An 18,309-nucleotide genomic window follows, 5' to 3' on the forward strand; every position below is an offset into this window, starting at 1 on the left:
ACGCCCCGCCCCACTTAAAAAATAAATAAATTTGCTTTACTAATACTAGACATATATTTTTCCAAATATCCCTAGCGAAAATTGAGTAGTATACTGTTAATTAATGATAACAAAAAACAACGATCATATTTTGTAAATAATTGCGTAATTGTTATATATGCTGGTCCTTTATTAAAACAATGCAAAGGATAACCAGTTTAGACAACAAAAGAAATGTGTAGAATGCGATCTGTTGTGCGTTGGAACGTGTTAAAGGGACATACCTTAGTGTTTAAACACTAAGGCGTAGTTTTGACTATTAGAGCCATTTTTGGTCATCCTGATGTTTTTAATATCACAAAATGCATTTCTCATATTTTTAAAAACGCATGTGCGTCTGAGAGGTAACAGTTATGGAGTCGAGTTTTAGTCTCTTTTTAGAGGGTATTTCACCATTTCAAAGTCACAGTCTCATGTTTCACTCAATTGTAACTTTATCCAAATGTGTTACAAGTTTGTACATTAACTAAACTTAGTAACTAAACTTAATGTTAATTTTCATGGGTTGAAACTGGGGTCTGTCCCTTTAAGTCGTCTGCGTCTTCTTGTGTTGGGTTCTGAAAATCGGAAAATAAATCTGTCAATGAATGAAAGAATGAATGAATAAATATAAGTATAAATGTAAGTATATGCAAAAGTATAGGTACCACAGGTATGTATGTGCAAAAGTATAGGTACCACAGGTAAGTGTGTGCAAAAGTATAGGTAGCACAGGTAAGTATGTGCGAAAGTATAGGTACCACAGGTAAGTGTGTGCAAAAGTATAGGTAGCACAGGTAAGTATGTGCGAAAGTATAGGTACCACAGGTAAGTGTGTGCAAAAGTATAGGTACCACAGGTAAGTGTGTGCGAAAGTATAGGTACCACAGGTAAGTGTGTGCAAAAGTATAGGTACCACAGGTAAGTATGTGCGAAAGTATAGGTACCACAGGTATGTATGTGCAAAAGTATAGGTAGCACAGGTAAGTGTGTGCAAAAGTATAGGTACCACAGGTAAGTATGTGCAAAAGTATAGGTACCACAGGTAAGTGTGTGCAAAAGTATAGGTAGCACAGGTAAGTATGTGCGAAAGTATAGGTACCACAGGTAAGTGTGTGCAAAAGTATAGGTAGCACAGGTAAGTATGTGCAAAAGTATAGGTACCACAGGTAAGTGTGTGCAAAAGTATAGGTACCACAGGTAAGTGTGTGCGAAAGTATAGGTACCACAGGTAAGTGTGTGCAAAAGTATAGGTACCACAGGTAAGTATGTGCGAAAGTATAGGTACCACAGGTAAGTGTGTGCAAAAGTATAGGTACCACAGGTAAGTGTATGCAAAAGTATAGGTATCACAGGTAAGTGTGTGCAAAAGTATAGGTACCACAAAGTGTGTGCAAAAGTATAGGTACCACAGGTAAGTGTGTGCAAAAGTATAGGTACCACAGGTAAGTGTATGCAAAAGTATAGGTATCACAGGTAAGTATGTGCAAATGTATAGGTATCACAGGTAAGTATGTGCAAAAGTATAGGTACCACAGGTAAGTGTGTGCAAAAGTATAGGTACCACAGGTAAGTGTGTGCAAAAGTATAGGTATCACAGGTAAGTGCAAAAGTAAGGTCACAGGTAAGTATGTGCAAAAGTATAGGTACCACAGGTAAGTTTGTGCAAAAGTATAGGTATCACAGGTAAGTATGTGCAAAAGTATAGGTACCACAGGTAAGTTTGTGCAAAAGTATAGGCAGCACAGGTAAGTGTGTGCAAAAGTATAGGTACCACAGGTAAGTGTGTGCAAAAGTATAGGTACCACAGGTAAGTGTGTGCAAAAGTATAGGTACCACAGGTAAGTGTGTGCAAAAGTATAGGTATCACAGGTAAGTATGTGCGAAAGTATAGGTACCACAGGTAAGTGTGTGCAAAAGTATAGGTACCACAGTTAAGTGTATGCAAAAGTATAGGTATCACAGGTAAGTGTGTGCAAAAGTATAGGTACCACAGGTAAGTGTGTGCAAAAGTATAGGTACCACAGGTAAGTGTGTGCAAAAGTATAGGTACCACAGGTAAGTGTGTGCAAAAGTATAGGTACCACAGTTAAGTGTCTGCAAAAGTATAGGTATCACAGGTAAGTATGTGCAAAAGTATAGGTATCACAGGTAAGTATGTGCAAAAGTATAGGTACCACAGGTAAGTGTGTGCGAAAGTATAGGTACCACAGGTAAGTGTGTGCAAAAGTATAGGTACCACAGGTAAGTGTGTGCGAAAGTATAGGTACCACAGGTAAGTGTGTGCAAAAGTATAGGTACCACAGTTAAGTGTATGCAAAAGTATAGGTATCACAGGTAAGTGTGTGCAAAAGTATAGGTACCACAGGTAAGTGTGTGCAAAAGTATAGGTACCACAGGTAAGTGTGTGCAAAAGTATAGGTACCACAGGTAAGTGTGTGCAAAAGTATAGGTACCACAGTAAGTGTATGCAAAAGTATAGGTATCACAGGTAAGTATGTGCAAAAGTATAGGTACCACACAGGTATACAGGTAAGTATGTGCAAAAGTATAGGTACCACAGGTAAGTGTGCAAAAGTGCAGGTAAAAAGTATAGGTACCACAGGTAAGTGTGTGCAATAGTATAGGCATCACAGGTAAGTGTGTGCAAAAGTATAGGTACCACAGGTAAGTGTGTGAAAAAGTATAGGTATCACAGGTAAGTATGTGCGAAAGTATAGGTACCACACAAAAGTATAGGTACCACAGTAAGTGTATGCAAAAGTATAGGTATCACAGGTAAGTGTGTGCAAAAGTATAGGTACCACAGGTAAGTGTGTGCAAAAGTATAGGTACCACAGGTAAGTGTGTGCAAAAGTATAGGTACCACAGGTAAGTGTGTGCAAAAGTATAGGTACCACAGTTAAGTGTGCAAAAGTATAGGTATCACAGGTAAGTATGTGCAAAAGTATAGGTATCACAGGTAAGTGTGTGCAAAAGTATAGGTACCACAGGTAAGTGTGTGCAAAAGTATAGGTACCACAGGTAAGTGTGTGCAAAAGTATAGGTACCACAAAAGTATAGGTATCACAGGTAAGTGTGTGTAAAAAGTATAGGTACCACAGGTAAGTGTGTGCAAAAGTATAGGTATCACAGGTAAGTGTGTGCAAAAGTATAGTATAGGTACCACAGGTAAGTGTGTGCAAAAGTATAGGTATCACAGGTAAGTATGTGCGAAAGTATAGGTACCACAGGTAAGTGTGTGCAAAAGTATAGGTACCACAGTTAAGTGTATGCAAAAGTATAGGTATCACAGGTAAGTGTGTGCAAAAGTATAGGTACCACAGGTAAGTGTGTGCAAAAGTATAGGTACCACAGGTAAGTGTGTGCAAAAGTATAGGTACCACAGGTAAGTGTGTGCAAAAGTATAGGTACCACAGTTAAGGTGCAAAAGTATAGGTATGTAAGTATGTGCAAAAAAGGTATAGGTATGTGCACAGGTACAGTAAGTGTGCAAAAGTATAGGTACCACAGGTAAGTGTGTGCAAAAGTATAGGTACCACAGTTAAGTGTATGCAAAAGTATAGGTATCACAGGTAAGTGTGTGCAAAAGTATAGGTATCACAGGTAAGTATGTGCAAAAGTATAGGTACCACAGGTAAGTGTGTGCAAAAGTATAGGTAGCACAGGTAAGTATGTGTAAAAGTATAGGTACCACTGGTAAGTGTGTGCAAAAGTATAGGTAGCACAGGTAAGTATGTGCAAAAGTATAGGTACCACAGGTAAGTATGTGCAAAAGTATAGGTACCACAGGTAAGTATGTGCAAAAGTATAGGTATCACAGGTAAGTATGTGCAAAAGTATAGGTATCACAGGTAAGTATGTGCAAAAGTATAGGTACCACAGGTAAGTATATGCAAAAGTATAGGTATCACAGGTAAGTGTGAGCAAAAGTATAGGTATCACAGGTAAGTATATGCAAAAGTACATGTACTACAGGTAAGTATGTGCAAAAGTATAGGTATCACAGGTAAGTATGTGCAAAAGTATAGGTACCACAGGTAAGTATATGCAAAAGTATAGGTATCACAGGTAAGTGTGAGCAAAAGTATAGGTATCACAGGTAAGTATATGCAAAAGTACAGGTACTACAGGTAAGTATGTGCAAAAGTATAGGTAGCACAGGTAAGTATGTGCAAAAGTATAGGTATCAACGGTAAGCACTAATATATTAAAAATGTCTAATAAAAATCGGTATCTCGTAGAAACGTCAAGGTAAGTTCAGGGTGGAATCGAAATGATTCCATCACATCTTGTCTACCTAATATATCTTTCTTCGTTGGTCCACGACGATTACACTCCACCAGAATATGGTGAACCGTCAGTGTACACTGACAACGTTCACACTCAGGTGGAGGATTCTTTTTTATAAAAAAAAAAAAAAGCCAGTATCACAAGTGCATTAATAGCCCAGTGGCAAACGCGTTCCCCTCAAGCGCGGTCAGTGCTAGGGTCGAGCCTCGTCGGTGGGCCCATTGGGTTATTTCTCGTTCCAGCCAGTGCATCACGACTGATGCAATAATATGAAAGGTCGTGGTGTGTGCTATCCTGTCTATGTGATGGTGCATAGGAAAAATGTATTGATACTAATGGAAAAAATGTAGCGGGTTTCCTCTCTGAGACTATATATCGAATTTACCAAATGTTTCACATCCAGTAGCCGATGATTAATAAATCAATGTGCACTAGTGGTGTCGTTAAACGAAACAAACAAACAAAATAATTGTAATTATTGATGGAAATACGAATGGTCATATTTGGCTTTCCAAAAAACGGAAGTGTTCGAAATACAGTATAGACCCCCCAAAAAAGAAGTTTGTTTTGTTTAACGACTCCACCAGAGCACATTGAATTATTGGATGTCAAACATTTGGTAATTTTGAAATATAGTCTTTGACCGAATAGCACATACCACTGTCAGTTAGTGATGGAATACAAATTGATTTCATTATGTCATGTTGAAAGGGAGACAACTTCCACAGAATAATTATGGTGGACAATGTTTTTTTTTTTTTTTTTTTTCATGCACAATTGATATACGAAAGTTATCAACTCGCCCAATCAGTCAATAACTCAATCAACCAATATATCAATCAGCCAATCAATTAACTATTTGATACAAAGTAAAGTTTAAATTTCTTTTGTTGAACTATTGATTAGCGAACACATTGATTTATTAATAATTGGCTATTGAATGTCAAACATTTTGTAATTTTGATAAACAATCTTAGAGAGGAATCCCTGTATTGTTTTCCATTAGTAGCAAAGGATCTTTTATACGCACCATCCCACATACAGGATAGCACATACCATCGTCACCCAGATTACTAGTCGTGACGTACTGGCTGGAACGGAGAAATAGCGCACAGAGTCAACTGAAAGGGATCGATCCTAGACCGACCGTGCATCAAGCGAGCACTTTACCACTGAATAACGTCCTGCACCAGCACTCGGCTCCACCCCACCCCATTTGATATGTGTTTTTGATCTACGGAAGGTTCATGCACATCTTTTCTGGTCAACCAGTCAGCGAGCCACTCAACAACTGAAACGTGTTTAGATCTACTGAAGGTTCATGCACGTCTTTCCTGGGTCCACCCTAGTTCAACCAATCAGTCAGTCAGCCAAAAAAAATCAAGCGAAAAGTAAAGTGAAAATAAAAAATTAAAATTAAAATTTAGTGGAACACAGTAGGGTATGGTAGAGTAAAGGACGGTAAATTAGGGTAGAGTGGAGTAGAGTATAATAGAATAAACTAAAATATAACAGAATAGACGAGAATATAACAGAACAGAATTTAAAATAATAAACACCCAGTACATTTATATCTAAGTCTGTGCGCAGCACTTGGCCAGATGTGGTTGCCATAATCCGTAGAGTTGTCCTCCCACGCAGCTCATGTCTAAACACGTAGACTGGGATTCCGGACAGCGGTACACTTGGGCGCCAGGTCTACTCGGACGTGTTTTATCCAAAATGGCTGCCAAAGGCGCATCGCACTCTGTGCTGGCTGTGAAAAAAAGAAGAAAAAAAAGAAGAAGACATAACACATCATTAAGCGAGGAATAATGCTATTAGAAAACAAACTAAACACCACGAAACTCCATCTAGGATCCAATTGTCTATACTATTTTTACTCAGAATAAGTATTTTCATAACATTAAAAAGAAAAAGATAAAGAGAGGTGCAAATTTCGTTTTTCCGTTATCTACGGAAGAGCATTAGGGTCAATCGAGAAAAAAAAAGGTTTTGCTTTTTTTCCGAGTTGTGAACTAGAAATTTTAAATACTAACTCGAAATTTCAAGTGATATTATCTCGCTTGGCTCTAATGCTCTTCCATAGTTATCCGTATGCGTATAGATAATTCATAATGGTTACAATCGTCGGATGTACAGAGAGACATAAACGTATTTGTACTGAAAGTAATTGTGACGGGTTAGGCGTTAGGGATACGAAAGAAATGTTTTATTTAACGACGCACTCAACACATTTTATTTACGGTTATATGGCGTCAGACATATGGTTAAGGACCACACAGATTTTGAGAGGAAACCCGCTGTCGCCACTACATGGGCTACTCTTTTCGATTAGCAGCAAGGGATCTTTTATTTGCGCTTCCCACAGGCAGGATAGCACAAATCATGGCCTTTGTTGAACCAGTTATGGGTCACTGGTCGGTGCAAGTCGTTTACACCTACCCATTGAGCCTTGCGGAGCACTCACTCAGGGTTTGGAGTTGGTATCTGAATTAAAAATCCAAAAAATAGCAAGGGATCTTTTATATGCAGCATCCCACAGACAGGACCGCACATACCACAGTTTTTTGATATACCAGTCGTGGTGCACTGGCTAGAACGTGAAATAGAGCAATGGGCCCACCGACCGTGATCGATCTCAAACCGACCGTGCATCAAGCGAGCGCTTTACCACCGGGCAATGTCCGGCCCCTACACTGACTAGGATACCAACCCACTACTACTATTAGTTGTCAGTCCAGTGGTATATTTATTTACGGGCAGTTTGTTCATAGTGCGCGACTTCCACCCCCCCCCCCCCCCCCCCCCCCCCCCCCCCAATCAGTCTGGAATCGGCAAGTTGACGAGTTGAACAACACAACAGTCGATTTGTTGTGGACGACTAAACACGAACAACTTACGTAGGCCTTCGTCTTTTAAGAACAGTTCCACGGTCTTCACCATAACGGCCAGAGCTCGAAGTTCCGTCTCGCAGCTACACTCTGACTCACCTGTTGAGATTTGGATAAATACTATAAGGTTGCATACCATTCTTTATTATACAAAGGTGTAAATAATTGTTTTTTTAAAAAAAAAAAAAACCTAGTAAAAACACTGTAAGAGTCATTTGAAATGCCTTTTTCCGTGTATACACGAACGATGAAGAAAATATCAGCATAGTTTCGTCATCTACCTTTTGAGCCAGGTTCCATTTAAGTAAACATGTATTCACATTTGCGGATCGATATACGAAAAGCAGAGTTTTGTTTAAATACGATCAGCCAATGAATATCTTCAGACGTCTTGAGTAAAGCAAATACCACACTGCTAAAATACATATCAAACAGAAACGCACACATGTACAGAATTTTCTTACACATCCGTTGGTGAGAACAGTATGCATTATTCTTGATAACATATAGTTGTTTACACACGTTCAAGATATACGATTGGCTGCTCCTAGGTGATGACCAGGTCACCAATGCCATACGTCCAATAAAAAACCAGCACGGTGGAAATCGATTACACTGTGACGTATAGTTAACTGGCAATCATGTGTCTGTGACGCGTAAGTCAGCTACAAGTGCAAAGGGTTGTAAATATAATTTTGTCGATAAAGATGTTAAAAGTTGCTTAAAACCTTTTTTTGAGGATATGTAAGAAATCCCTTCGCATTATGGTGCTACACAATGCGGCTAGCAAAGTGTCCCTTTACTTCTCTGATATAGATACATAGAGAATAATACATTCGTGTCCGTTAGATACTATTTATCTTATAACTCGTTGTTTAACCTTTAGACTACTGGATTAATTTTTAACAAAAACCACATTGAGTGGGTACAAGTTTATAATTTTTACTCACATATATTCACTTAAATGTTTCATAAATACATGAAATAAAGTTCATATATGAATTGGTAAGTATTATTTTCGTGTCTTTTTTTTGTAATTTTTATTATTTTAGATCGGCTAATGGTGATTAAAATTAGGCAAAAAATCGAAAAAGTTGCGTTTACTTACGGGCATTTGTGGCCAGCTATGTCCATTATTCCCTAAAACAGTGGTTTTCTGACCAGAATGTTTTTTTAAAACCCGAACTACGATTCATATTGCAATATTTGGTAATTTTCGTTGTTGGTAAAACGATCAAATTTATTATCAAATTAGCTGTTACAATCAGCTATCGATCACTGAAAATTACCGCGACGTGCCGCCATTGTTTTCAAGCGAAAATACTTGCCGAAAACCACTTTTTGAACTCAAAATTTCAAGGTATTTTCAATTGAAAAAATCAAAACAAAAACCACCATTTTGAAAAAAAAAATCTTTTTTCTTTAATTATATTTCCGTTTCCGGTGAGTGTCGTGTGCAAAACGGCGGGAAATATGAATTGGGGAATGCACTGTATACAGTGTACAGTATATCGACTGACGTGACGTCGGGCGAGATATCTCGCCTGCAGTAGTCAGAAGGTTAAAAAGGTATCAAACTCTCTTTCGCTCATTAGATACGTTTTAAAACAACTCGTTGTGAGATAAATGGTATCTAACGGCCACTCATGTATTATTCTCTATGTATCTATATCAGAGAAGTAAAGGGCCACTTTTCTAGCCGCATTGTGTAGCACCATAATGCGGAGGGACATTAAACACCATTGCTGCTAAATAATGTAAATATGTGGTGGGTTTCCCTCGAAGACAAAATGTCACAAGTAACAAAAGTTCGACATCCATTAACTGGTGATCAATTAATCAATTTTCTCTAGCGGGTGTTGCTAAACAAAACACAAAAATTCACGTTTGTTATTCAACGCAATTTACCAATGCAAAGCATAAACGTAATCTTTAAAGGGACATAACCTAGTTTTTAAACACTAAGACATATTTTTGACTATTAGAGCCGTTTTTGATAACTGAAATCATACTTTACTTAGATTGTATGGTTTAGATTATCAGTTTCCGTACATTCGATGTGTCTTTAGTCAACTTGGTGTTTTTAATATCACAAAATACATTTCTCGTATTTTTAAAAACGCACGTGCGTCTGAGAAGTAACAGTCATGGAGTCGAGTTTTAGTCCGTTTTCAGAGTGTATTTCAACATTTCAAAGTTACAGACTCATGTTTCACTCAATTGTAACTTTATCCAAATGTGTTACAGGTTTGTAGATTAACTAAACTTCGTGTTAATTTTAACGGGTTGAAACTAGGGTATGTCCCTTTAATACAGTTGAGTACGTTTCTTAACAAAGGATATTCCCAACTCCTTAGAGCGGAACGTAGCCCAGTGGGTAAGTGCTCTCCTGAGTGGCGGTCGATTCAGGATCGATTTAGCTATGTATCGTGCCAGCCAGTGCACACCAACTGGTGTATCAAAGTCCGTGGTATGTGCTATCCTGTCTGTAGGATGATGCATATAAAAGATCCCTTGCTATTAATGGAAAAAAAAATGTAGCGGGTTTCCTCTCTAAGACTATATGTCAAATTACCATATATTTGGCATCCAATAGCCAATGGTTAATATATCAATGTGCTCTAGTGGTGTCGTTAAACACAACAAACTTCTTCTCTTTTATATTTTCGAAGCTAGGGCCACGATATCGTAAAACCGCCGTAGACTATTGCGTGTGCTGTGGTGAAGTCGTCAAAGTCTACGACGGTTTCACGACATCGTAGCGCTAAGATACCTGTAACCTGTCTAAAATTATGTCAAATCACCATATATTTCACTCCCAATAGCCGATGATTAATACATCAATGTGCTCTAATGGTGTCGTTAAACACAAGAAACTTTCTTCCTTCATTCGTCAACTCTTTTTGCAGTATACACGTCTTGTCGACATGCTTATGTAATGTATTATTTTACACAAAAAAAACTAAAAACTAATAAATAACCACACCTCCGTATGTCCTTTATGATATATGCTGAGAAAACAGTGCAAAAATAGCTGAACATTTAACAAGGGCGTAGGTGTATTTAGTTCGTAAAAGTAAAGTAAAGTTTGCTTTATTTAACGACGCCACTAGAGCACAATGACGTCAAACATATGGTCATTCTGACACTTTTTTTTAGAGGAAACCCACTGTCGCCACATAGGCTACTCTTTTACGACAGGCAGCAAGGGATCTTTTATTTGCGCTTCCCACAAGCAGGATAGCACAAACCATGGCCTTTGTTGAACCAGTTATGGATCACTGGTCGGTGCAAGTGGTTTACACCTACGCATTGAGCCTTGCGGGGCACTCACTCAGGGTTTGGAATCGGTATCTGGATTAAAAATCGCATGCCTCAACTGGGATCCGAACCCAGTACCTACCAGCCTGTAGACCGATGGCCTAACCACGACGCCGGTTAGTTCGTCAAAGAGACATATTACAAATAGCGCACCTGCCGGAGGGGGCGAAGTGGAAGTGTTTGTGTGTGTGTGTGTGTGTGTGTGTGTGTGTGTGTGTGTGTGTGTGTGTGTGTGTGTCGGGGGGGGGGGGGGGGGGGTGACGCAAACTAGATTACCTAGTTTAGATTTTAAAATATTAAAAATATGTTTCAGACTGGATCTCTCCAATACATACATTTTCTGAGCTTAGCATCAAACATCCTGCCAATTTGACAAGACTGGATATCTATCGTTCTTCCATCTTTACAAATCAAATATTTGGACTGGTCACCCGGATGAGGCATAATTCCTACGTCATGAGGTCCGCACACCGCCTGGACAGGGTATGCATTGGTCTCGGCCACTGCAGTGACCAACTTGGTAATCACCTGGAATAGATAAAAACAAAGTAATAATAACAAGCATTCTATTTACTGTTATATGGCGTCGGACATACGGTTTATTGATACACAGATATTGAGGGAGGAAACCCGCTGTCGCCACTTCATGGACTACTCTTTCCGATTAGCAGCAAGAGATCTTTTATATGCACCATCCTACAGATAGGGTAGCACATACCATGGCCTTTGATATACCAGTTGTGGGGCACTGGTTGGAACGAGAAATAGCCCAATGGGCCCACCAACGGGGATCGATCCTAGATATATATGACAGCAAGATCTGAATATTAATAATATTGTTTAAATTTGTCATTGGAGGTGATATGTTATAGATTGAACTTCCTAAGTGTAATAGGACAAATAGTTAATTGGCCCCCATTTTAAACTATCACCAACTGGCCAATAGGGGACACTGCCAGGTTGGTCTTATTTCAAGTTTTACTCTATACTAATTGAAAGAAATGTAGCATGTTAGTATCACATATTACTACATTATTTAAAGGAGGTTAACAAAGTGTGTTTTGTTTAACGACATCGCTGGAGCACATTCATTAATTAATCATCGGCTAATGGATATCAAACATTTTGTAATTCTGACTCGTAGTCATCGGAGGAAACACTCCACATTTTGTTTTCTAATGCAGCAAGGGATCTTCTATATGCCCTTTCCGACAGACAGGACAGCACATACCACGGTATTTGATATACCACTAGTGGTGCACTGGCTGGAACGAGAAATATCCCAATGGGCCCACCGACGGGGATCGATCCCAAATCGACCGCGCATCAAGCCGGGCTGTTTGGCCAGGACAATGGGTTGGCTGTTAGCGTTTAGTGAGAGAGATTAGGGTGTAGTGGCCTTACACCTACCCACGGAGTTGTTAAAACTCGCTCTGGGTAGGTGCCGATACGGGAATATGAACCCAGTACCTTACAAGCCTTAAGTTCAATTACGCCACAGAAGTCGGTTATTCAAAATGGTTGAAATAACTAAAATATACTTAAGACGTCAGCTTTAAATGCCGGGAATGCGAGAATGGTGCTTTAAGAAGGTTTGCGGATCTTACATGGTTTCTTCGGCTCCGGTCGGGCTCCGCATTGCACCTTTTCGTACGGCATGCACTTCTTTTTCTGCCAGTCATACAACATCGGGTACGGGCACTCGGTCTGGTACGGTTTCGTGGTGATGTGGTGGTCCGCTTTGCGGCAGTCGTAATACAAAGAACACGTTGTCTTGTCTCCAAAAACGGCACTTGGGTTCGACTGACAAAATGATGCGACTGATTCTGGAAACAAATTTAATAGAAACAATACATAGATGATAATTTATCACGGCCGTATTTAGCGGGGCGGACAAGGGGGGATGTTGTTTCAGAAAAATACGAAAAAAGTGCCCTTCATAATTATTATTTCAAACAATTCAGTATAGTATACATTTTTATAACATATGTATAAAAATAAATGTTTCCATTTTGTGTTTCTAAAACAGCTGGCTAATCATTTGAACAACTGGTCCCAAAATATATCAATATACGAGTTGTTGTATATATGGGCTTATGGCCTTACATACAATAAAAGAATTGAACTATAATGTAATAATTGGAACTGAGATGAGACCGTTTTGATGTTTTATACACCATTATGCTTTATACATAATTGATTTAATACATCAATGTTTTTTTTTAAGAGAAAAAAAGGGGAAAATACAGGGGCGTCGGGACAGGGGTTGATGTAGGTCATGCCTCACTCCACCCCACCTCACCCCCACCCCCACCCCCTCCTCCAGAAAAAGAAGAAGAAAGAAAGACGAAAATAATGAAGTAATAAAGTAAATTGGATATATTATTGGCCCAAAGAGACAGGTGGGAAAAGATGGTAACTGAAGAGTTTATTATGTTGGTTTGAGGAATTACGGATAATTCCCCCCGTATGAATTAATGATGTTGTCACAGGGTCAAATAATTCGTATTACATGTTTGTACATGTTCTATTCAACGGGTCAATTAATCATCCTCTCCGTTACATGGATAATATAAAATGTTTTTAAATCATTTACCTTGATACTGTCTTGTACGTATTATTTTGATATAGGGTCAAATAACTCGTCCGCTCCGCAACAGTAAAAAAATAAACACTATTAAAGTATATGTACTTACCGTAACACTGGTTTATACATGTTATTTTGATAGGGTCAAATAACCCGTCCGCTCCGTTACAGGAATAATATAAAATGTTTTAAAACTAGTAGTCTACGTATCATAATACTGGTTTGTCCATGTTCTTTTAATAGGGTTAAATAACTCGTCCGCTCCGATCTAGGATAATATAAAGTTTGTTCATGTTCTTTTAATAGGGTCAAATAACTCGTCCGCTCCGATCCAGGAATAATATAAAGTTTGTTCATATTATTTTAATAGGTTCAAATAACTCGTCCGCGCCGTTACAAGAATAATATAAAGTTTGACCATGTTCTTTTAATAGGGTCAAATAACTCGTCCGCTCCGATCGAGGAATAATATAAAGTTTGTTCATATTCTTTTAATAGGGACAAATACCTCGTCAGCTCCGATCTAGGAATAATATAAAGTTTGTTCATGTTCTTTTAATAGGGACAAATAACTCGTCCGCTCCGATCCAGGAATAATATAAAGTTTGTTCATGTTCTTTTAATAGGGACAAATAACTCGTCCGCTCCGATCCAGGAATAATATAAAGTTTGTCTATGTTCTTTTAATAGGCTCAAATAACTCGATCCAAGAATATTATAAAATGTTTGAAAATTATTTACCTTGATACTGGTTTGTACAAGTTCTTTTAATAGGGTCAAATAGCTCGTCCGCTCCGATCCAGGAATATTATAAAATGTTTTAAAATTATTTACCTTGATACTGGTTTGTACAAGTTCTTTTGATAGGGTCAAATAGCTCGTCCGCTCCGTTACAGGAATCTTGACTCATAAATTTCTCCGCTATACACATTATGTACTCCGTTCCAAACTCTTCCCCAGGAACCGGATGTAAACCTGCAGCTTTGCCCACGCAGATGGATGGGTCACACGCCAGCTTATAATCACCTGCATATTAATATTAATATTATTGTTCATTTTAATATTAATATTAATATTAATATTATTGTTCATAGTATTGTTCATGTTTATGTTTATGTTTATGTTTTTGTTTATGTTTATATTCGTGTTCGTGTTCGTGTTCGTGTTCATGTTCATGTTCATGTTTTTGGTTCATGTTCATGTTCATGTTCATGTTCATGTTCATGTTCATGTTTATGCTTATGTTTATATTAATATTAATATATGGAGAAGAGGAATCACATCATCATTACCATTATTATCATCATCGTTTATCATCATGCTTATGCTAATTAGGGCCTCCACGAGTCCAAAATATGGGACTCGAGTACTCGAGGGTCAAACTCGACCCGGACCCGAGTACCCGACGCTTACACTAGATGATGATGAGATTAAAGAATAAAGTTAAATAGAATTATGCATTTTAATTCCAGGGCTGAACATGGATGCCAAATCATGTCATTGTATTGCATTTAGAAACCGGTTGATATATTTAGTGTTATGATGGATGGACGGCCAGTTTAAAAAAGAAACTAGCGCATGATCTTATAATTATTGTGTCACTTATATCGTTGATTATCTAATCCTGAAATTATTGTCCTACATTGTCCAGTGTATTATAGTTGATTCCACCTTGTACGGGTACTCGAGTCCTGTGAACGGACTCGAGTCTTGCTAGACTCGACCCGTGCCCGAGTACTCGAGTACTCGTGGAGACCCTAATGCTAATATTAATAGATGAAGAAGAAAAATCACATCATCATCATCATCATTATTATCATCATCGTCGTCGTCGTCATCATCATCATCATCATCATGTTTATGCTAATATTAATAGATGGAGAAGAAAAACCACATTATCACCATCATCATGTTTATGTTTATGTTATTATATGATGAAGACGAAGAATCACATCATCATCCTCATCATTATTATCATCATTATCATCATCATCATCATCATCATCATCAGTATCACATCAGGCGTTGGAAGATGCCTGCAACTGGGGTTAGACAGTTCCATATGAATTCGTGTGTCAGCTGTTGTCAGAATTGTATAATCTTCCCTCTTAGATGATAACAGGTAGGCTGACCTCTGTAGTATTTCTTTTTTACAAAAAACATTGGTTTCCAGTTACTCGTTATTTCTAGTACTAACCGATAACAACTGGGCACGTGGTGCACTGTCCCTTGTGTAACTGCAAAATGAGGCGGTGCCCTAACTTTTGGGTTGCAAACTGAAAATCTTTGCGATTAACCTAAGTTGATTTGTTTGTAAGTCATGCGGCTTATTCGATATTGAGGTATTAGTCACAGAATATATTCTGACATAGAAATAGTATTAAATTGCTTTAAGTAATTAATGGTGGTGTACAATCTTTATAACGCAAATAAAAAAAATACATATTACCAGGCGCGGATCTAGAAATTTTAATTCAATGCTACTGTAATGTAGTTTGGTGGCACTGATAAGCAAACCTCCTTTTTTAAAAGGACATTCCTGAGTTTGCTGCATTGTAAGATGTTTCCGACAAATAAAATATTTCTACGATTAAACTTACATATTAAATATATTTTCTTGTTTGGAATATCAATGTCTGTATATTCAATATGTTTCTCGTCATCTTAATATTTGTAAGACGCCCAAACTTGATTTTGTCTTCAAATTAGTTCGTATGTACGAAAAAAAATAATTATGAAATAAAATTAAATTTAACCTAGTATAAATATTAGAACGTTCAGAAACACGTTTAATATACAGCCATTAATATTTTATGCAGAAAAATATTTTTGATATGTAATTACAGTCGTCAAAAAGTCACTGTTAGTCGATAACATCTTAAAAACTCAGGAATGTCCCTTTAATACAAAAGGAAAATTACTTGCCTAACCAAAAAATAGGGGGCGGGTTCGCTGGGACCCTGCCTAAATCCGCGCCTGATTATTGCAAATTGTCTTACATTTGTTCAGAGGAGCTCTTCTCTTGTTACATTCCACTTGACTGGCTGGCTGGCATGTCTGCTTTCGTTGGTCAAACAGTTCAGGGTAAGGACATTCATTTTGATACATGTCCAGCCCTGCTAAGGCTGTCGTCTGCTTGCAGTCGTAATACAGAGCGCAGTTATCTGGATGAGCAAACTTCAGGTTTGGGTTGAGTTGACAACTTTCGATAGCAACACCTGAAAGATGTAAAATATGAGTAAACTTCAGGTTTGGGTTGAGTTGGCAACTTTCAATAGCGACACTGAAAGATGCAAAATATGAGTAAACTTCAGTTTCGGGTTCAGTTGGCAACTTTCAATAGCGACATCTGAAAGATGCAAACAGTAAACTTCAGTTCCGGGTTGAGTTGGGAACGTTCAATAACGACATTGAAAGATGCAAAATATGAGTAAACTTCAGTTTCGGGTTCAGTTGGCAACTTTCAATAGCGACATCTGAAAGATGCAAACAGTAAACTTCAGTTCCGGGTTGAGTTGGGAACGTTCAATAGCGACACTGAAAGATGCAAAATATGAGTAAACTTCAGGTTTGGGTTGAGTTGACAACTTTCGATAGCAACACCTGAAAGATGTAAAATATGAGTAAACTTCAGGTTTGGGTTGAGTTGGGAACGTTCAATAGCGACACTGAAAGATGCAAAATATGAGTAAACTTCAGTTTCGGGTGCAGTTGGCAACTTTCAATAGCGACATCTGAAAGATGCAAACAGTAAACTTCAGTTCCGGGTTGAGTTGGGAACGTTCAATAACGACATTGAAAGATGCAAAATATGAGTAAACTTCAGTTTCGGGTTCAGTTGGCAACTTTCAATAGCGACATCTGAAAGATGCAAACAGTAAACTTCAGTTCCGGGTTGAGTTGGGAACGTTCAATAGCGACACTGAAAGATGCAAAATATGAGTAAACTTCAGGTTTGGGTTGAGTTGGCAACTTTCAATAGCAACATCTGAAAGATTAAAAATATGAGCAAACTTCGTTTGGGTGAGTTGGCAACTTTCAATAGCAACACTGATAGATGCAAAATATGAGTAAATTTCAGTTCCGGGTTGAGTTGGCAACAATAGTGACACTGAAATATTCAAAATATGAATAAACATCAGGTTTGGGTTGAGTTGGCAACTTTCAACAGCATCACCTGAAAGAAGCAAAATATAAGCAAACTTCAGTTCCGGGTTGAGTTGGCAACTTTCAGTAGCAACATCTGAAAGATGCAAAATATGAGTAAATGTCAGGTTTGGGCTGAGTTGGCAACTTTCAACAGCAACACCTGAAAGATTTAAAATATAAGCAAACTTCACCATAAAGGCCGTTCACGTGCATGTGGCGAAATTTGTAAATTTTGCATGTACTTGGTTTTCCGTGTTTATAAAAATTATTTGAAACTTCACAAATGGAAAAATTATAATGTCGGCAGAATTCGCTATATTATCGATCTTGAAAATATATTCACCGCACGACGCAAATCGGGTGCACATCAAAATATTGTATTGAATGCAGTGAGGTGTATTATAAGAGATAAAAAAATCATATAGTCAGTATATACATCAATTTTTAAATCATTTGTGAGAGATGGCGGTGGGGGATAAAAAAAGTAAAAATAAACTGGTGCACGTTAGCTCTGTAAACATGTCAGAAATTAATCCCCCGATCTCAGAAATTATATATGAATACATAATATGTTACACTGTTAAATTGGTTAATATTCACACGCTTGATGGCATACTAATGTCGCCTAATTAAATATTCAAAATGGCGCAATTTTTCTGAGTGCCATAAAAGGTGTGTTGTTGTTTTCTTAATGTTTTTTTGTGGGGTTTTATTTTTTTTTTATGTTTTTTTTTATGTTGCTGTTGTTTGTGGGAGAGTTTTGTTGTTGTATTTTTTTTAATTTTTTTTTTGTTGGAGGGTTCGGGGGTTGTGGGGGTTTTTTGTGTGTGTGGTTTTTTTTGTTTTTTGTTGTTTTGTTTTTTTGGGGGGTGGGGGTGGGGTTCTGGGGTTGTTGTTTTTTTAGGTGGTGTGATAATATACAATACGCCTAAGTTATTTGACAAGGTGATTTGCTTTCATCGCCAGTGATTATTTCCTGACGCCTGCTTCCTGACTATTACTGCGCGCTGGACGCCGTGTATCTTATGACAGCGGACTTACGAGTCA

The 18,309-nt window shown here is 38.0% G+C and overlaps 1 protein-coding gene across 2 annotated transcripts in view; it reads right to left on the bottom strand.

Annotated features, from left to right (window-relative positions):
* Window positions 1-449: 449 nt before the first annotated feature.
* The window catches only part of LOC121367645, a 22,467-nt gene continuing 4,607 nt past the window's right edge, over window positions 450-18,309 (bottom strand). Inside the window, exons 2-9 of one of the 2 annotated variants that reach the window (XM_041491941.1) lie at window positions 18,304-18,309; window positions 16,113-16,331; window positions 13,948-14,139; window positions 12,134-12,352; window positions 10,862-11,054; window positions 7,215-7,304; window positions 5,878-6,067; window positions 450-596 (exon numbers count right to left, since the gene is read on the bottom strand). The exon at window positions 18,304-18,309 is cut by the window's right edge and continues 282 nt beyond it. In XM_041491941.1, coding sequence (XP_041347875.1) covers window positions 10,981-11,054; window positions 12,134-12,352; window positions 13,948-14,139; window positions 16,113-16,331; window positions 18,304-18,309 — 710 coding nt within the window. In that variant the 3' untranslated portion in view covers window positions 450-596; window positions 5,878-6,067; window positions 7,215-7,304; window positions 10,862-10,980. Of the gene's footprint in view, window positions 597-5,876; window positions 6,068-7,214; window positions 7,305-10,861; window positions 11,055-12,133; window positions 12,353-13,947; window positions 14,140-16,112; window positions 16,332-18,303 lie in introns of those variants that run through there. The other variant, XM_041491948.1, reaches the window with a different exon arrangement.

Source organism: Gigantopelta aegis, chromosome 1 (genome assembly GCF_016097555.1).
Source record: "Gigantopelta aegis isolate Gae_Host chromosome 1, Gae_host_genome, whole genome shotgun sequence".
NCBI lineage: Eukaryota > Metazoa > Mollusca > Gastropoda > Neomphalida > Peltospiridae > Gigantopelta > Gigantopelta aegis.